Raw genomic sequence first — 20,753 nt, forward strand, 5'->3', positions numbered from 1 at the left:
CCATTTCCCAATAAAGGGTCAGTTCACCCAAATTACACAAAACACAAACTTTATCATGGTCCCCTTGTGGTATCAAGTCATGCAAGGTTTTCAAGTTAAACTCAAAACGTATACAGGGATACTGTTACTAAAAAAATGTCGCTATTGATATCGCTGAGTTCCAGATAGTTTTAACGATATTTAGTCAACCTTGTTCTATTTCTTTTTCCTTTTTTGTAAAGGTTTAGTTGTCTAAAAGTCTGGGCATACTGGTCCTAGGATCTCAGTCTAGTTTTAACAATGAAAACTGTTGACATTTTAGTGAAACTAATTTTATTTCAGCCAAACTTATTTCACCTAAGATTGTATAGATAGTATTGATAGATATTGATATAGTCACAGTTAGTGTTTAAAGAAGGAATATGTAATATGTAAAATCTTTGCAGAATGAGTTTGTGTCGTAAGAAATCATAATAATAAGAAAATGTTAATTGAGTCTGGCAGGTATTGAGACAGGCAGTCACTTTTGTCTCTAGGATAATAGGCTTAATTATTTTGACAGACAACTGACAGTTATAAACTGCTGACCAAGTTACAGTGGAGAAGTCATCGTCGGTGCCACCTTATCATCGTCTCGTCTTATGGAAAAAAGTTTGTTGACTATCACCACTAAACGCACCAGGAAAAAAGTGTGTTTTTTGTATTAAGCAAAGCAACCTTTGAGAGCGGCTATTAATTCCACTCCCAGGACTGTCTGTGTGCCCAGAAAAGTGTTAAGGCCAGATGGAGCAGTTGGTAAACTTCCCTGCCCCTGGAATCAAATGTACCCGTGCTGACTGACCTACATAGAAAACAACCAGGAACTTCTCATGTGTCTCCATGTCTCTATTTTATTCCAGTCAATCTTTCCTAGTCAGCTTCAGGAATATATAATGTAGAATCTGTTTTGGAGGATTGTGGAAAGTTATGCTTAATGGAAACTTGACACAATACTGTTAAAACACGTGTCATGTCTTTTACCACTTAGTTTGCTGGAGCTGATAGACTTTCAACATAAAATAAGACAGAAAACCTTTAAAAGCCACTTGTTCATTTTAGGAATATTGTGTCTGTCTTCTCATTCCTGTTTGATAGGTGTCAGACTTCCCAGTCATCCTGTCCCTTGAGAATCACTGCGGTGTGGAGCAGCAGAAAGTCATGGCCCAGCACCTTAGTCAAATCTTGGGTGATACACTGCTGACCACCCCACTGGGTGGGCTGATCCCTCAACAGCTCCCCTCTCCACAGGTTTGAATCTCTTTGGGTTTTGTTATTTTTTGTCAAATGCGCACCTCATAGAGGTTTTCAACCTATACATGCTACAAATTCAGCAACCTCTTCCATTATGAAAATTATTAGACTAAAAATTGACTATGGTGGCTGCAATGCTGAATGTGAATAAAACCTAATTTCAAGATGGGTGCTGACCAAAATGACATCACTACTGAGTACCAATTCACGTTAAATCAATCAGTGCCAAATTTTAGTACCTGAGAACACATCTGGGTATGAGAATAATAGACAGTATAGAGAGAAAGAACACAAACACAATATATAATGTATCTCAAAGCTAAAGAGTGCACTGCTGTCCCTCACTGCAGCTACGGCTAACGTTAGCATACCTGCAGCCAGCGACTTAACAGTGTAAACTCAACACTGTTAAGTTTGCACAACAAAACTTAAAGTAAGGCATTGACAAGGTGTTTAATTAGCTTGTGTCATAAGTTGTTGGAGATAACAGGGCCTTTCTCACTGTCTTGGTTGACTTTGGATTAGCATTTTTACTAGCGTTAGTAAACAACACTAAACCCAACATGCTATTTAGCATGCTGCAACTATGTATTATGTCCAAAACCTTAGTTTGAGGCCCATATTTATTAATTGCATTCTATTAACCGGGAAATATTACAGTATCCAAGCACTGTGGTAGTAATGACAACAAGATAACAGGAAGGACATGCTTCGAGACACAAACAAGAGCGAATAAATAACAATGTTGACATTAAGAGGTTTGAACTTATTTTTTTACAACAGATAATAAATCAGGAATTACATTTTTCTTTTTACAGGGAGAGTAACATACTGAAAAATGGTACCTGTGGGTCCTGTTATGAGTACCATATCAGTTCAAATGTCAATGGTACCCAACCCTAAAGATCACTATCACTCCCTGGAAAAAAAGACTACAAATGTCTCCATCAAATTGCATGATAGGTCTGGTCAAAAGGCCTGAGTAAATTATCTTTTAGATAGTAAGTTAGTTAGTAGACATGTAACTTTGGTGATCCCCTGACTTTCCATGTAGTGTCATCATCAGGTCATAATTTAAATTTGTCCAACACTTTGGTTTACGACCAAACTTTTGGCAGTCCCATTAGCACAGCGGAACTTTGTTTTGTTGTAGTTATTAATGTTACTGCCACACTAAGCTAAGGGAAACATAGTAAGTATTATACCGGCTAAACATAAGCACTCTGTCTTTGTGAGAATTTAGCTCAAAGCACCACTGTGTCTAAGTACGGCCACACAGAGCTGCTAGCATGGCTGTCCTCTTTCAGGTTAAATGTTTTCAGATAATACCCGGCATAATATGGGGAAACTCAGGTATCATTAACAATTCAGAGGCATTTTAAAGATACTGTTTGTGTGTCAGCATGTCATCCATCTTCCTCTGATCCTAAAAGCAATAGTATAACTTCTAAACTCGTTTCCATTAGAGCAATTAGAACAATCAATGCTAACCTGAAGTAATGGCAGATAAATGCAATGTGGAATTCCACTGAGGATTTTGTCAATTAAATAGTGGTACACTGGTGCATTTAGTTAGAAGACAGCAAAGTGCAGGGTGATCGACCACCTTCGGTACTGAGGACAACAGAAACTGACATCAGTGTCAATTCCTCATGCTGGTCTATCCTGTAGTCCAACGCTCACTCTGCACAAATAACATTAATGGATTTCTTAATGTGACTAGATTAAATAAAACTCTCACATCTACTTATTTGCACTTGCATTTACTGACAAATACTACAGTGGAGGCCATTATCACACAAAGTACGAGGACAGACTGCTCTTACCTTTGTGTACCGGTGTTCATTACAGGAACTGAAGGGGAAGATTTTGCTGAAAGCCAAGAAGATCGGCAGTCTGGAAGCCTGTGTCGATGAAACCATGACAGATGAGGTTAGCGATGATGAAGAGATGGCCAATGGTGACACTGAGAACATGTCTACAGAAGAGCCCCCTGCTGAGTGTGTGAACCACAACGCAAAGGTAGATGAACTTGATACTTTACAACTTTTCGGTAAGATCTGAGATCCCTTGATGTCACCTTTATTGCTTCTTAAACATTTATGGGAATTTATTAGCAGAATTTGGCAAATATGGAGTCAAATCAGTCTGTTCTTACGCCCAGTGTCAAATATGGCAGCTTGGTCAGTGCCCCTATACTTCAAACTATGACGCTGTTTGGCTATGACGCCCTTTCACACATGCAACACGCATGAGGAGATTGTCTGCATCACACATGCTCATACATGCTGGAAATACTCTGTATGGTTTAGTTGAGGGGTGGTGCCTGGACTCATCTACACTGATGACTGGTTTTGCATTTCTATCAATACAAACCTCTCAAACCAGTCTCAAAATTAATAAACTGTGATGATGAGGAGTAGAGTGATAAATGCAGAGGTAGACATGGAGTGATACACACTTGTGGCGCGCTGCAATTTGTGGGACATACTTTTACTTTCTCTGACTGTAATCTGATGTTGGATCTTGTATATGTATTATTGCTAATCTGACCACAGAGCCCTGCACATGCAAACCTGACGCTGAGGTAGTGTTATGGACAAAATCAAATATCACATTATTATTGGCCTAATACTGTTAACCACATGTCTCATGCTGTGGTGAGTGAACGCTGGCACGTTTTAGCTGCCACTGCTCCCCAGCTTTCTTAAAACTTTTTAATAATTTTATTGCCTGTGGACTCTGCAGTTGTTATCTATGAGCATTCGTTAACCCAGTCCTCCTATCTCGTAAGTTAGCTGACATCCGTGTCTGTGTGTATTTGGACTAAGATTAGCCTACCTGCTGCCTCCGCTGCTGCCACGGCCTCAGCAACTATGTGGGCTAGTTGTGTGTGGCTTGTGCTGGCCTGGACTGTCCTGTCCTTAGTCCATCATCCAACAACAGCACTGCTCCAGTACTCTGCCGCTGAGATTCTTAAGCTCCGCTTCCACCTGCATGTGCCACCACCACCAGCTCTGCTTCTACACCCAGACATTTTACACCTGCCCCGTCGGAAAAACATTCACTGCGGCTCCTGCCGGAACCTCCGGTGGGACGGATCCAACTCCATCAAGTCTTTCTGGTCTATTGCTCGGCGTCCACTGAGGAACACCGGTCGTCGCGCTGATCACAGTGTGCTGGCCCACCTGGCTAGGTGAGCTGGCACAACTGTCAACCACAGCAGGACTACTGTCAACTTTGGTCTTTTTAACATCCGTTCACTCACCAGTAAGGGATATCTTGTGCAGGATCTCCTTGCTGACCATAAGTTAGACTTTTTATGCTTAACTGAAACATGGCAGCAGCCGAATTACTTTACTCCACTTAATGATGCTTCTCCTCCGGGGTTTGTTTACATCACTCAACCTCGTGATTCTGGTCGAGGGGGAGGTCTCACGATAATTTACAGCAAGAAGTGGAGGATAGCGCCTGTGAATGCTCCTGTCTGTCACTCATTTGAGGCCACTGTATGTCAGCTCTCTGGACCTATTCCCACTATTGTTGCCACCTTGTATCGCCCACCGAAACCTAACAAGGATTTTATTACCGACTTTTCAGCCTTCCTGATGTACCTCTCCACACTCTCACCAAACATAATACTTCTGGGGGATTTTAACATGCATATGGACAATGTCAATAATACTCTCACCAAAGACTTCACATTCTGTTTGGACAGTTTTGGACTGCAGCAATATATCAATTTTCCCACACATGCTAAAGGACATATCTTGGACTTAATCTGCTGCTCAGGTGTTACACCTGCTGACTGCAAAGCAGATTCCCTCCCTCTCTCAGACCATATGTTTTTATGATTCTCCAAATCCAACCCTCCACGCAATATCACTTTCCAGAAAATTAAGGACATCAATTTGGACAATTTATCCTCTTGTATCAACAGACTTCCCCGTGTTGACAGGTTTTCTACCCCAGATGAATTGCTCTCACACTATAACAACAGCCTTCATAACCTTTTAAATAATCTTGCTCCACTCAAAACCAGATCTGTGTCATTCACTCATACTACACCTTGGTTCACTCCCACTCTCAGACAGTTAAAAGCAAAAGGACGTCAACTTGAAAGACTCTACAGGAAAACCGGTCTCACTGTGCCCAAAGACAGGTATTCAAATCATATTCTCCACTACAAAGACTGCATTTCTACAGCCAAATCCATATACTACTCTGGTTTAATCAGTTCAAATGAGGGTAACTCCAAGGCCCTTTTCTCCCTACTCACAAATATTACAAAACCACCGGATTAACTTCCTCCTCACCTGTACTCTTCTGATTTCTGCAATACTTTGGTATCATTTTTCTCTTCAAAAATCAAACATATTCACCAACAACTTCACCTGCCCCAGTTCCATTTGCCCCCACCCATTCACTCTCAGTATTCACCCTACCTTCAGTCAATGAAATCTCCAAATTCATTAAGAAATCCAAATCGTCAACCTGCCAATTAGACCCTCTTCCCACTGTCCTTGTAAAAGCCACCCTCCCCTCTCTGTCCCCTCTCATCACAGTCATCATACACTCTTCCCTTACCACTGGTGTTGTTCCTTCTGCCCTCAAAACAGCTGCTGTAACCCCAATACTCAAGAAACTTGGTTCAGATCCCAATAACCTCAGTAACTTCCGCCCAATCTCAAATCTTCCATTCACTTCCAAAATTCTTGAAAAAACAGTTACTGCTCAACTCCACACCCATCTATCCTGCAATAATTTATATGAACAATTCCAATCTGGTTTCCGTCCCTTCCATAGCACTAAAACAGCACTCCTTAAAGTCACTAATGACCTCCTCCTTGCTGCTGACTCCGGTTCACTATCCATTCTCCTTCTGCTTGATCTGACTGCAGCCTTCGACACAGTTTCACACACCATCCTTCTGGACAGACTTTCCTCTCTTGGCATCACAAACACACCTCTTAACTGGTTTCATTCATACCTTTCAGGCCGCATTCAGTTCATTCAGTTAAAATCATTCACCTCCCATCCAGTCCCCGTCACCTCAGGTGTCCCCCAGGGCTCTGTCCTGGGGCCCCTGCTGTTCATTATTTACCTTCTCCCCCTTGGTCACATTTTCCACAAACATCATATTCACTTTCATTGCTACGCAGATGACACCCAGCTCTACCTTTCAGCCAAACCTCCACACTCCCACCCTCGTCCCTCACCAATTGCCTCCTTGAAATAAAATCCTGGTTCACCTCAAACTTCCTTAAATTAAATTGCAATAAAACAGAACTACTCTTAATAGGCACAAAATCTACGCTAAATAAACTCCATAATTTCTCTATTCCCGTCGATAACTCCTCCATCTCTCCCTCCCCTCAGATTAAGAGTCTGGGTGTCATCCTCGACAGCACCCTCTCTTTCGCCTCCCATGTCAATAACATCACTCGGTCTGCCTACTTCCATCTTCGTAACATCAACCGGCTTTGTCCTTCTCTTACTCCTCACTCAACTGCTGTTCTTGTTCACAGTTTGGTCACCTCCCGTTTAGATTATTGCAACTCTCTTCTCTTTGGCCATCCGCATAAAACCCTTCATAAAGGCCGCCCGTATCATTACACGCACCTCTTTAATCCATCACATCACACCTATTCTACAACAGCTACATTGGCTCCCCATCACACATCGCATCAACTATAAAATACTCCTCCTTACCTTCAAAGCTGTCCACAACCTTGCCCCTACATATCTCTCTGACCTCCTCCACATTGCTACACCTGCCCGCACCCTCAGATCCTCTTCTTCCATCCATCTCATCGTCCCCCCTGCCCGTCTTGTTACCATGGGGAGCAGAGCAGAGCTGGAACTCACTCCCACCTGACCTCCGTAACACAGACTCACTACCACATTTCAAATCCAAACTCAAAACCCATCTGTTTAAACTGGCTTACTCCCTCTGATCATAATTGCATTGTCTAATTTTAAACTGTATTTTTGTGTTTTATTTTTATTGTCTCTTTAATATTGTGTCTGCTTTTATGTTGATGATGTAAGGTGACCTTGAGTGTCAAGAAAGGTGCTTATAAATAAAATGCATTATTATTATTATTATTTATTGATATTGTTGTTAATTGGTGATTTTGCAAAATACTAACACAGAGAGATTTTTGATGAATACATCATCAGTCTTATGGATACAATGATTAATTGGGTAAAGAGAAATAATAGAACAGCTACAACAGTTTGGTAAGTCTGGTAATGCAGCCTTTAAAGCCAGGAAAAGATCAAACTTGCGCCACATCACAATATAACTATATCCTAAATCTAAGATGTATTTGACAAGTTGAGAGTGAGAACGTGTTGACCTTAACTGACTCTACACTTTTTTTGTGAGTTTTTGTAGGTTCTTCTATACGCTTGGAAGGGGAGGGTGAGCGAGGGGTATTCAGTTGGGTACAATCTACAACCTCAATGCTAGATTACACTAAATTCTACATACTGGTCCCGTAAGTATATATATTTTCCTTACAGTGGGAGTGAAGAAAGACAGGAGACATCAAAAGTGATAGTGAATCAAAGTAAGAGTAAATGGAGCTGATTGTGAAGAGACAGGAAACTGGGTTGGGACGTGAGAGACAGTGAGGCGAGACCATACTATGAGAAGGGAGTTAGAGAGAAAAGACAGGAAACATGGATATTTCAAAGAAGTAAGATAATGGAGTGAGAAAGAAAACAGCATTCAGTGCTTCTCCTCAGCTGTGGAAAAAAACAGACCTCTGTGAACATTTCTGTTTAAAAATATCTGCAAATCTGCATTTCATATTCAACTGGACAAGTTACCAAGGACATATTATTTCAAAGCGGCACTTAAGGGTGTTAGTTTTAACACTTCTATTGTGAACCCCCTGGTCCAGCACCAGCATTTCCCTGCTGGGCAGTTAACTGGAGGCGTTTATGGTTTTCATCATTTAATTAGAATTGACGAGGCGGAGAAGGGGAATTCTAATCAGCTTACCAAGATTTCTTAGCTGCTTAAAAGCTTTGACTGAGCAATGTGATACTCTGAGATTTTCTTTTTAAAAGTAAGTTACAGACCAGAAATTAAATAATCATTACCCGGTAATTAGTCCACTGCTAACATAAAATTACAACCAATTAGTGTGTAAAAAAGTTGGAACTAGATCTGTAAAAATGCATAAATAAAGTAATACTTAACCAGTAGTTAAAAAAGTGCTTACACTCTGTTAAGGTTTTCTATTGGAGTGTGCAGTCCTCTACTGCTTATGGAGGATAAGCAGAACACACTCGGATCATCTTCAGCCTCTTGGCATATTTATTTTAACAATGAAGTGCAAAACTGGTATAAAATAGTCGTGGTGTCATCTCATCACCGAAGCTAAACAGAACTACAAGTGGTGCTCGCTGAGAGTGTGATAACGTCATGTCCTGTACGTACCGTAAACGTTATACAATATAGCAGTGCAGTACATCAGACTACCATAATACAGGGAGTAAGGGCGCCATCAAATTACAATGCTTAACAATAATAAAGAAATTATGTGGATATATGCCTTTTTTATTCATGTGCTAATTGCAAATTTTAAGAACCAAACCTTGAAAACACATAAACACGACAAGAACATCTTCTGCTGTGGAGGTCACGTGTTTCCTGTCAGCCATGGAGATTTAGATAATGAATATATTTTGTGGATATATGCTTTTTTTTATTTGTGTGCAAATTGCAAATTTTAAGAACCAAACCGTGAAAACTCATATGTCGCCTTGACATGTAAAAAAAACAGGACAAGAAGAACAATTTCCGCTGTGGAAGTCCCATGTTTCCTGTCAACCGTGGAGGTTGGAGGTCTGCAACCAGGTACTCTTGGAGGCATTTTCCTGCAGATACTAGAATATTGAAAACTACTTGATACTGCATGGTTTCTTAAAGAGGATATGTTTGGGGGAAGCAAGTTACCAAAGAGGGTGTTAAGTGTTGTAATTTGATGGCGCCCCTACTCCCTGTATTATGGTAGTCTGATGTACTGCACTGCTGTATTGTTTAACGTTTACGGTACGTACAGGACATGACGTCATCACGCTCTCAGCGAGCGCCACTTGTAGTTCTGTTTAGCTTCGGTGATGAGATGACACCACAACTATTTTATACCAGTTTTGCACTTCATTGTTAAAATAAATATGCCAAGAGGCTGAAGATGATCCGAGTGTGTTCTGCTTATCCTCCATATGCAGTAGAGGACTGCGCACTCCAGTAGAAACCCTTAACAATTATCTATTTTAAAAGGCTAAATGCTTCACACCGTATTTTAAATTGCATCTTCGCCCCGTCCCACTTCCATCATTAAGACACTTCACTACAATTCATTGTTATTTTTATTCATGAATGAAAATGAAACGAGACTAACAGAGGATGGAGAAGCTGATGATCGAGTCTTGACGGTAACCCCAGACCCGTCAATGATCTCGCGAGTCCATTAATAACTTCTGTGTTCTACAGTCCATCCACGATCTGACGAGTCAACGCAATGCATGGCGAAACGTCATGTCAGACTGGGCTATGGGATTTGTAAATCACAGTTTGTGAGCTAAACTAAATCCAGTGCTAACGTTAATTTAGCTGTTTGACAGGCACTGTGCATTCACCTCTCTATGCCCGACCTCACAGTGACCTGTTAATTGAGGAGGTGCTCTCATGTGGAGGTCCGTCATGTTGTCTATTTATTTATTTTTTTACTTTTATTGGTGTATTCTTCATGTTTAATACAAATATTTTATGTAATCATTACAGCATTTTAAAGAATAGGTGACATTTTAAAGACTTATTATTAATGTCTTATCCTTAATGTAAATTATTGCATGAAACTTATCAGAAAGGGGCATAATATGGGACCTCTAAAAAAATAAGCACATGGATCAAAAAAATATAGACAAAGAGAGACTTAGCAGCTTGGTGCTAATCTAAGTTACACAGCACCACCAGGCAGAGGAGAGAGGAGACATCCATAACAACAGAGCCGACAACACAAACCCAGCAGGATGAAGTCACACAAAAACTGACATGAAAAACAGTCACCAGCATCCAACTTACTATTCTGTTTGTTAACTGGCTTCATATGAAGCTTAACGTTCAGATTATCTTGACTTTACCTCAATATTATACTCCAGCGTGTGAGCACACAGTAGATGCTACACATATTAGCCGCGATGCTAACAGCAGGATGAGTGGCTAAATACACAGTAAAGCAGCATAAAGATGATAAAACTTACTGCTGCCATGTCTGCAGTTGTGTCACAGTCGGTGCGAGGGGCCTTTGTCAGATCCCGTGCTAGGTGGATAAAGGAAGGGGAAAAAAACACATCTTATTTCTGTGGGCTAGAAAATAGAAGACAAGGGAAAAATGACATCAAATCCTTGATAATAAATGACGTAGAAATTACTGATCCCCAACTAATTTCCTCAGAAATGCTTAAATTCTATAAGCAGCTATACAGCTCTAAATTCTTTAATGAGGACTGTCATGCCTTTTTGAATGATATAAGAAAATATACTCCCAAGGTTGAGGAAAATTTTAGACAAATATGTGACGGCCAAATAACAATGACTGAACTGGACAAAGTAATTGGTCGCCTCTGTCTTAACAAGGCACCTGGATCAGATGGCCTCACAGGAGACTTCTATAGGCATTTCTGGGAAGATATTAAGAAAATGTTACTTCAAGTCTTCCAAGAAATATTCAAAACTTGCACACTTCCACCTACAATGAGGCATGGACTTATCATTTCCATTCCTAAGCCTGGCAAAGATCCCAGACTCATTGAAAACAGAAGGCCGATTACTCTCAGAAACTCCGACTATAAACTACTTACCTACATCTTTACCACCCGTCTTCAGCTTGGAATCTCAGATCTTATAGCAGAAACACAATCTGGGTTCTTAAAAGGCAGATCAATTCACAATAACATAAGGTTGGTTATGGACATTATTGAATATAGAAATCATATTGAACAAGATGGATTTCTCCTCTTTTTAGATTTCTACAAAGCATTTGACTCTGTAGAGCACAAATTTATATTCCGAGTGCTTGAACACTTAGGGTTTGGTGCCAAATTCAGGAATTTAGTTGGTGGATTATATCAAAATGTCAATAGCAGTATCATCCTACCCAGTGGAACCACCCCCAGTTTTAATATTAATGTAGGGATTCTACAAGGTTGTCCCATTTCACCATATTTATTCATATTAGTAACAGAAATGTTATCGATTTACATAAGAAATTGTAATGATATTAAAAAACTTAACGTCTTAGGCACCAAGGTTGTCATCAGCCAACTAGCTGATGACACAACATTGTTTTTGCAAGATAAAGACCAAATTCCAATAGCAATTGAAAAAATCAAAATATTCTCCAAAGCTTCAGGTCTAAATCTAAACTTAAATGTGAATTATTCTCAATCCATGAGACATCTCAAAAAGAAATCTATAATATCCCCATTAAATCAGAAATTAAGTATCTTGGAGTCTATATCACAAAGGACCAAAAAGAAAACCAACTCTTGAATATAGAAAAAAAAATTAAAAGAGAGTAAAGCCAAATTAAATTCATGGCTCCAGAGAGACCTCGCAATACTAGGCCGAATCTTTTTAACTAAGATGGAATGCCTATCAAGATGCATTTACCCAGCCTACTCAAATGCTATTCCAAGTAAATTTATCAAATCCATTAACCAAATAAACTTAAATTTTATATGGAGAAACAGGCCACACTATATGAAAAAAAGTAATATGGTGAAAGAATTCAAAGACGGTGGGTTAAAAGTTATTGACTTTAACTGTCTCAATGGAACTTTGAAAATAAATTGGTTAAAATCTTGGATCAGAAATAGCAATTCATTTTGGTACTGTGTTCCCAATACTCTATTAAATAAAATCGGTGGTTTGAAATGTCTTCTCATAGCAGACTTCAATATAGATAAATTACCCATCTCATTATCAGAGTTCCACAAACAAATACTCTTATATTGGAAAATGTTATTTGTACATAATTTTTCACCCCACACTACCATGCTATGGAACAATAGATACATTCTACACTGAAATAAATCACTATACTATCAGGATTGGAATAAGAGAAATATATGGTCTGTTGTTGACTTAATGGATATCGATGGTAATCTTTTGGACTATCAACAATTTTGCCTTACACATAATTTCTATCCCTCTAAATCAGACTTTACTAAACTCCATAAAGCACTTCCTAAGGAATTTGTATTTTTAACAAAAAATATATTGGTCCACCAACCGATAACACCACAACTAGGGTCATTAGCAATAAAGGGAATGCTAATCATGGATAAGAAATGCAATAATCATTTCATAAGAAGTTGCCTCACGGAAAATTTATTCCCTGGCAGACAAAACAGAAATGATATATTACATAAATTTGATCAAAAATCAACCAACAAATTACGAACAATGTTTCTAAAATTCCGAATACCTCCCAAAACAAAAGAAACTCACTTTAAAATTATGAATGACATCTACCCCTCAAAGGATCTACTCAGACGGCGATTTAATATAGAAGACAACCTGTGCACCTTTTGTGAAAATGATACCGAAACGACGGACCATATATTTTTCTCATGTAACATAACACAAACATTCTGGGGTAATATTCACAAATGGATTAAACAAAAAATTACAGCATTTCCACAATGTATTTCTCTAGATAATGTTACTTTTGGAATGACTACTAGATAAAAACGATGAACTCTGTTGCAATGTAATTTTATGTCTTGCCAAATTTTTCATCCATAAGAATAAAGTTATGAGATCATCCCCTAGATTTGTTGTTTTCATAAGCAAATTTAAATTGTATTTAACATCTCTTAAAACATTAACTGGTTTGAAGGAACAAAAGTTATATGATAACTTAAAGAATTTTGCCACTGATATGACTGTTTAAAATTCTTTTTTTTTTTTTTTTTTTTTTAAAGAAAACCCTTGTAAATTTTTGCATTGCATAATTTATTTTGATTATTGAGTTATTTTATGTCTCTGTTTGTTATTGTTCATCCCTGTTTTATTTTATTACCTTGATTTCAAATATTGAATTTTGTATTGAACTGTTTTTATGATGTTTGGTATTGTAATTTTGCCAACTATAAATAAAGCAAAAAAAAAAAAAAAACTTAGAAAGCACCAAACAGCACTTTAAAAAACAAACAAAAAAACCCCCAAAAAACATGGTGACCGGGAGGTGGCCTCGGAGGTTTTCAGTGGGCGGCACAGACACGCAGCACAGGGAGTGTCTCCTGCTCTTCTTTTTTTTTTTTTTTTAAATAAACTTTATTGAAGGTTATCAAAAACAGTCACAATAAAGGATTTAAATACAATCAGAATAACCATGAATAACACAGAGTCTGGCATCTCAAGTAATAAATAAATAAATATATATAATTAATGTAAATAAGGTGCAATGTCCATATAGTTAAACATAGTAGAAAGAAGAAAGTAAATAAAGAGAAAGAAACAGGCAAGACATATTACATTTCTTCAAAAATGTTCTGAATTATGTTAACAGTATGTATACATTTCTTATTATCGATTCTTTTAATACATTCAAAATAATTTTGAAATTCAATTTCAAAAACAGGAAAGAAAGGTCGACCTTTGGAGAATTTGGTTTTATGTATGTGAAATTTAGCAATAAGAATAATCAAATTAATTAAATGTAGAATTGCCTTCTTTTTATTATTATAGTATAGAAATATATCTTTAGCTTTCAAAACAATTAGTATGTTGGAGTGTGAGGAGATGTAGTATTAATTTTTTTCCCAAAAAATCTGGGAAAAATTACAATAAAGAAAAAGGTGACTAATTGTTTCCACTTCCGCATTACAGAATACACAATTGACATCAATATTGACAAATCTTGACAGAAACCTGTTAGTGGGGTATATGTTATGAATGATTTTGAATTGAAGTTCTTTGATTTTATTGGAGATAGCAAATCTATATGGAAGGAGCCATGTTGTTTTCCAGTTAATATCAGAGAAAGAGGAGTACCATATAAATTTTCCTCTTGGTTTGATTTCCCTCTTCCTGAAAAAGTGATTTCTTAAGTGTTTATTATTACAATGGCGACTCATAACATTTACCCCATCAATAAAGAAGGTTAAGTCAACATTCCTTGTCTCTTGTCTTTCACAATGACCTTTTATCAATTGTAGAACTCCACTAGGAATAGCATTTATTACCATTTGGTATTCTTTATAAGTAACAGGGAAGATTTTGGATCTAAGAAATTCTTCATAACTGAAGATTTCACCTTCATCATTTTGTAAGTCCTTAAGGTAAATTATATCCTTGTCAATCCAATGTTTTAGATATAGTGATTTATTTTTTCTAGTTATGAGCTCATTGTTCCATATAATAGTTTTATGCAGAGAGAAGTTGTGAACAAACCACAGTTTGGCTGCTGAAAGAGCTTGTTGGTGAAATCTAGATAATTTTAGTGGTAGTTTTGAAACAAAATACTCACAGTTTAAGAGAAAAGGTAACCCTCAAATTTTCCCAAAAATATTTTGTGGTATAAAATACCAAAGGGATTCTGGCTTTTTCAAATATTCTTTTATCCATTTTGTTTTAAAGGTATAGTTCATATCCATATAATCTAATAACTCCAAGCCACCATCACCTCTTGGGGCTGCTAAGATCTCTTTTTTTAGCTGATGGCATTTGTTTTTCCAGACAAAGCTAATTAGAGTGTTATTTATTTCTTTACAAAGGGAAGGTTGAACAAAAAGAGAGAGAGTAGGATATACAAATCTAGAGATTCCATCTGCTTTACTCAGAAGAACTCTTCCTAATAGAGACAAATCTCTTTGAAGCAACATATTGAATATACTTATAGTTTTTTGTATTTTGGGTTTAAAGTTCTTTGTTTGACATTCAGTAAGATTTTTAGAAATATAAATATATATTTCACATTTCGTTAGATTAAGTTTTAAACCTGAAGCAATAGAGAACGTGTCTATTATTTGGAGTACTTTCTATTTGTTGTTTATTTTCCAAAAATAGGACTGTATCATCTGCTAGTTGAGTTATCCTAATCTTTCTCTCAAATATCTTTAAACCTTGAAAGAGATTGCTTTGCCGAATTTGTATTGAAAGCAATTCAACAACTATAAGGAAGAGGAATGGAGAGCATGGACAGCCTTGACGAACTGACCTACAAACTGAAAATCTTTTGGTAGTATTTGGGAATAGCATGACACAACTACTAATATCTTTACAAAGCATTCTGATATAAGAGACAAATCTTTCACCAAAACCAAAAGTTTTAAGTGAATTAAATAAAAATTGATGCTCTACACTATCGAATGCCTTGTAGAAGTCTAAGAATAAAATTAAAGCATCTGAATCAATATATTTAGAGTAATCTATCAAATCAAGTATAAACCTAATGTTGCAACTTATATGACGATTAGTCATTAAACCAGTTTGAGTTTCGTTTATGATTTCACTTAACCCTTTTCTTAAACGCCTGGCGAAAATTAGTGAGAGTGTTTTGTAATCAACATTGAGTAAAGTGATTGGTCTCCAATTATCCAATAAAAGGTGGTCTTTGTCTGGCTTGGGAAGCAGTGTTATTATTTCTTGTTTCATGGTTGTAGTCATTTCTTCATTATTTGTACATTCTTTCATCATTTCAAAAAGAGGGCTTTCAATTATATCCCAGAAGCACTGGTAAAATTCGACAGGGAGACCATCCATTCCTGGAGGTTTACCCTTTTTCATTTTGTTAACAGTTTCAAGAATTTCAGTTTTAGAGATTGGTTTATCACAATCCATTTTGAAATTGTCTGATATTTGAGGAGTAAATTCTCTAATATTGTTAATAAATTCGTCACCTTTTATTGGGTTATAATTAGAGCTGTATAGATCAGAGGTGGTTTGCTAAATCAGTTGGATTGGAGGCTACAGAGTTATCTATTTTTAGAGATGTGATATTATTTCTCTTGTAATTCCTTTTGTCTAAGGCAAAGAAATAGCTTGTATTCTTCTCACTCTCCTCTAACCATTTAGCTCTGGAGCGTATAAAGGCTCCCTTGGTCATATTAATATACAATTGATCTAAATCGTCTTTCAGTTTTTTCAGTTTGATTTTTTCCTCTAGAGTAAGGGAGCTTTTGTTTACTAGGATATTTAGTTCTTTCATAATTTCAGATTTTTTGAGATTACTACGTTTTTTCATTACTTTACTGTGTCTAATAGCTGATTCTCTGATTTTAAATTTAAAGAATTCCCATTTTTGTATATTACTGAGGTGATTTGCCTTAAAAATATTCCCAGCAATTGTTTTGACTGAGTTACAGAAAGCCGCATCTTTCAATAAATTACAATTTAATTTCCAGCAACCACGTAATGTAGTTTTTTGTTCTAGAGGATTAGCAGAAGAAATTACTATCATTTTATGATTTGAAAACGGGGCCTAACTATGAGAAGTTTCAGAGACATATTGCATAGTTTAAGAAGAAACTAGCCATATGTCTATTCGAGATTGTAAAGAACCACTAGCATTACTCCACGTATATTCTTTTTGGTAAGGGTTAATATATCGCCAGGCGTCTATAACATTAAGTTGCTCACCTAAATATGATATCACTTTAAATCTTGAACTGGAAGGCATCCTTGCTGGCAACCTGTCCATTAGATCATCAGCTGCATCATTTAGGTCCCCGCCAATAATTAAATGAGCTTCTTTATATTTCTCTTTGAGTTTCATAATTTTTGCTGTCAATTGGACAGTCATAGTTTTTGCCAGAACATTGTTATTGTGACCATAAATGTTATTCACCACCAGGATCACATTGTTTACTCTAAGCACCAAAATAATCCATCTACTTTCTTCAGATAAGTGAGATTCTATAACATCTCCTTTAAATTTATTAAACAGAATAGCAACTCCTGCTGAGTTGTTAGAAGCATGACTTAAGAAAATATTGTTTCCCCATTGACTTTTCCAGAATTTGTGATCCTCATCACATGAGTGTCTCTTGTAAAAAAAAATAAATCTGCATTAGACCTTCTACAGAATAGAAAAATTGCCTTTCTTTTGGTAATATTGCGTATACCTTTGACATTAAGAGAAAGTATTTTGAGGTTAGTTAAATTATTGGTTGCCATAAAATAAATGATAAAAAAAAAAGAAAAAAAACTGGATGCCGACTAACAAGAATAATTAACAAGAAAACACCAAGAAAGGAGCTTATTAAGAACTCTCTACTTTGAAAAAGTTAGAAATACTCTGAACACTCTGAACTGTTATGAGGCCATAACATTAGCCTGATCATAGTCATCAAATCTGACTTCTCACGCCGTGAATTTTACCCCATCAATGAAGACGGTCGGTCCTTGCCATCTGGTTTTCTTTCCATCCTTACGTGCCTGCTCGACCAAAGGCCACAGTTTGTTCCTGCAGTCTTTCTTGGAGTGGGTCAGGTCCTTGGCGATGCGGAGGTTCATCTTCTTCAGGATGTCAGCGTTGCGTGATTCTCTCCAGATCTTCATCCTGAAGGTTTGCATGTTGAACTGCATGATGACTGGACGCGGTTTGTTGTCATCCCGAGGGCGACCCACTCTGTGTACCGTGTCAACCAGGAATCCTAACTTACTCTTCTCCTCCGGTGCAATCTGGCTCAATATTTTTGAGAACTTCTTGCCTCACATCTTCGTTTTCTTTTTCTGGGAGGTTGATAAGATGCAGATTCCATCTTCTGCTGTATCTTTCCTCTTCTTCAGTTTTTTCTTTCAGCTCGACCATTCTTTTATCCAGCGTTGTCACTTTGTCCTCCATTTATTTTAGCTTGAAAGCTAAGCCCTTTCATCACTTCTTTTACCTCTTTAATGTCATCAGTGTTTTGTTTCATTTGCCGCTCAAAAATGGAAAAACTTTGCTTTAACTCACATATGGCCTGGAGGATGTCGGAGTTGGAGACCGTGACCTTCTCCTTGTTGTCTCCGCACAGTTTCTTCGGGTTTGGACCAGTGGCATAGCCAGAAAAAAGACACTGGGTGTGCACCAGCAAACACTGGGTGTGCCAAATTTATTCTCAACAAATAGAACTTCTTTTTTTACTGTGTGCATGTAATGCCCCTCTGAAGGGGGAAAACGTTGCCAGTTTCACAATTTGCCTAAAGCAGGGCGGCAAGGGCTCCCCCTACAGGCCTGCAGGCAAAACTAATAAATTCACACTAACACATTCAAAATTACTGGCTGGCATTAACTTGTATAATCAAACACATTCTCAACTTCTGAAATACATCATAATAACTTTTCAACCTTTAAACACGTTTTTAACGTGATTTAAATGAGTTGTTAACAATTTTCAAATGTATTTCCTGTAATATTTATGAGTAAACCTGTTTATCTTATCCTATTTATTTCTTACTCACACTATCACATGTACATATTATTTACTTTTGTCTGTTTACTAGTTTGTCTGCAAGCTCTTTTTCGAACATGAGCAATGAGATGCTTTAAGTCTCTCAGTGAGCATTGTAGCCCTGCTGCTGGTTTTAATCTTGTTCACCACTGAAAAAAGGCGCTCCACAGAGCAACTTGTAACAGCAAACTGTTCATCTTGGGGAAAACGTCTCTGTCACAAGAGTCTAGGACTTCAATGATGGATGTCCCCCATCCACTTTCCTTTTGATCAGTTTACTAAATACATTCACTTCACAGTCCTCCAAAGCAAGTCCATAATGCCTGCTCGGTGCATGCAGTAAGTCCAGCTGGCAAAACACATCTGATGTAGGCAGCAGGGATGCAGAAGCTTTCATTATTCCATAAGAGTCATTCTGAAAGCCGTTGTTCAGTTCGATCAGCTGTCTGTCAAGGATCATAATCCACAAGGACTTCAAATCAGAATCACTCCTGATGGGTGCAGACCTGCCCACTGTCAAGGCCACATGCGAGTCAGCAAACTTGGCAGGCAGCTTTCTGTTGCGAACGCCTGTACGTTCTGTACATCGTTTTTCTTCATGATGTCATCAGTTAGACTGATTATTCTCTTGAATTCCCCATCTAAGTTACTCCTGAAAGCAGCGAAAGTTTCTTTGAGGCCCTCAATCATGTGGATACAGTCAGTCACTGACACAGATGGGGACTGTAGGCTTTTTGTCACAAAATCACTTGCACCAAACAGTTTAGAAAAAGCAACAAGAAGAAAAATGAATCTTTTGGTTTGTAGTTGTTGCAGGAGAGACTCTGCATCTATTTTGGTCTGACCTGATCCCTCCGCAAAACTCACTCAGTGTTTCTAATATGACATCATACAATGTTAAAACTCGACTCAGACTCAGATTTTGAACTCGATCTAATATCCGTGGAGCGCACAAGTTCCAGACGGGGTGCGTTGGGGTGAAGTTCTTCTTGGATTTGTAGAAATCGTGCATGTCTGTTGGCTCCGGTCATGAAATGATGTAGCGAATTCAAAACATCAAAAAATGTGGCCACACTAGGAGACACTTTGGAAGCTGCACCCCAGCTTTCTCAGCGGACATAACTGCTGCTCCGTCAAAACTGAAACCGACACACAATGCAGGATCCAGTTGCAGGGGTTTCAGTACTTCCAAAATCTTTTGTGTGATGCCAGATGATGTCATGTCATCTGTCGCGACAAATCCGACGGCTCTCTCTCTCAGGTTACCGTTATACACATACCTTAAGCAGACAGCAACAAGTTCTTTCTTTGAGAGATCCTTATATTCGTCAGCTAAAATGGCATAGTATGTGTCTGTCTGTGCATGCAGCTCCGCTTTAATTTTTCGGAGGAGTAAGTCTAAAAAGTTAAGGCCACCTTTATCATATGAGTTCATTATTACTGATTTTTTAATATAGTGGTTTTTGTTTCTCCATATGAAGTTATATAACATCTTGTCAATATCTTTTAAGACCTTTTTGTTAACATCGAGAGATAAAGCAGCATATGTGAGACGGGATATTCCCTCAGCTTTGGTTAGCAAAATTCTGCCTTTCAATGACAAATCTCTCTGCAGCCATTGGTTCAATTTTTTCTTGGTTTTGTCAATAATCAAGTCAAAATTCAGACTGCATCTGGTTTCTCTATCTTTAGTAATGACAGCCAGTTGGCTGATGATAACTTCATTGCCTGCTATTGAGATACCTTTTAATGGACTAAGCTTTATAAAGTCAGTGAGTAGCTGAGTGCAGACCAAAAAGAGATAAGGTGATATGGGGCATCCCTGCCTGACCCCGCGTTTAAGGAAGAAACGAGGAGAAGTACCAGCATGCAATCTGATTGAGCAGTTTCCATTTGTATACATTGTTGTGATAGCACTGCTGAAATATGAACCAAAACCAAATTTCTCTAAGGCATGGAATATGAATTTATGTTCAATTGTGTTGAAGGCCTTGTAAAAATCTAAGAAAAGGATGAAACTT

At 37.8% G+C, this 20,753-nt stretch overlaps 1 protein-coding gene across 2 annotated transcripts in view; it reads left to right on the plus strand.

The window, feature by feature from the left end:
* Window positions 1-20,753, plus strand: part of plcd4b (phospholipase C, delta 4b) — a 44,433-nt gene that overhangs the window by 14,240 nt on the left and 9,440 nt on the right. For both annotated transcript variants that reach the window (XM_084724220.1, XM_084724219.1), the window contains 2 exons: window positions 1,114-1,266; window positions 3,121-3,291. In XM_084724220.1, the coding sequence (XP_084580346.1) occupies window positions 1,114-1,266; window positions 3,121-3,291 (324 nt within the window). The remainder of the gene's footprint in view (window positions 1-1,113; window positions 1,267-3,120; window positions 3,292-20,753) is intronic.

This window comes from Lutjanus erythropterus, chromosome 8, assembly GCF_056507025.1.
Source record: "Lutjanus erythropterus isolate fLutEry1 chromosome 8, fLutEry1.hap2, whole genome shotgun sequence".
NCBI lineage: Eukaryota > Metazoa > Chordata > Actinopteri > Lutjaniformes > Lutjanidae > Lutjanus > Lutjanus erythropterus.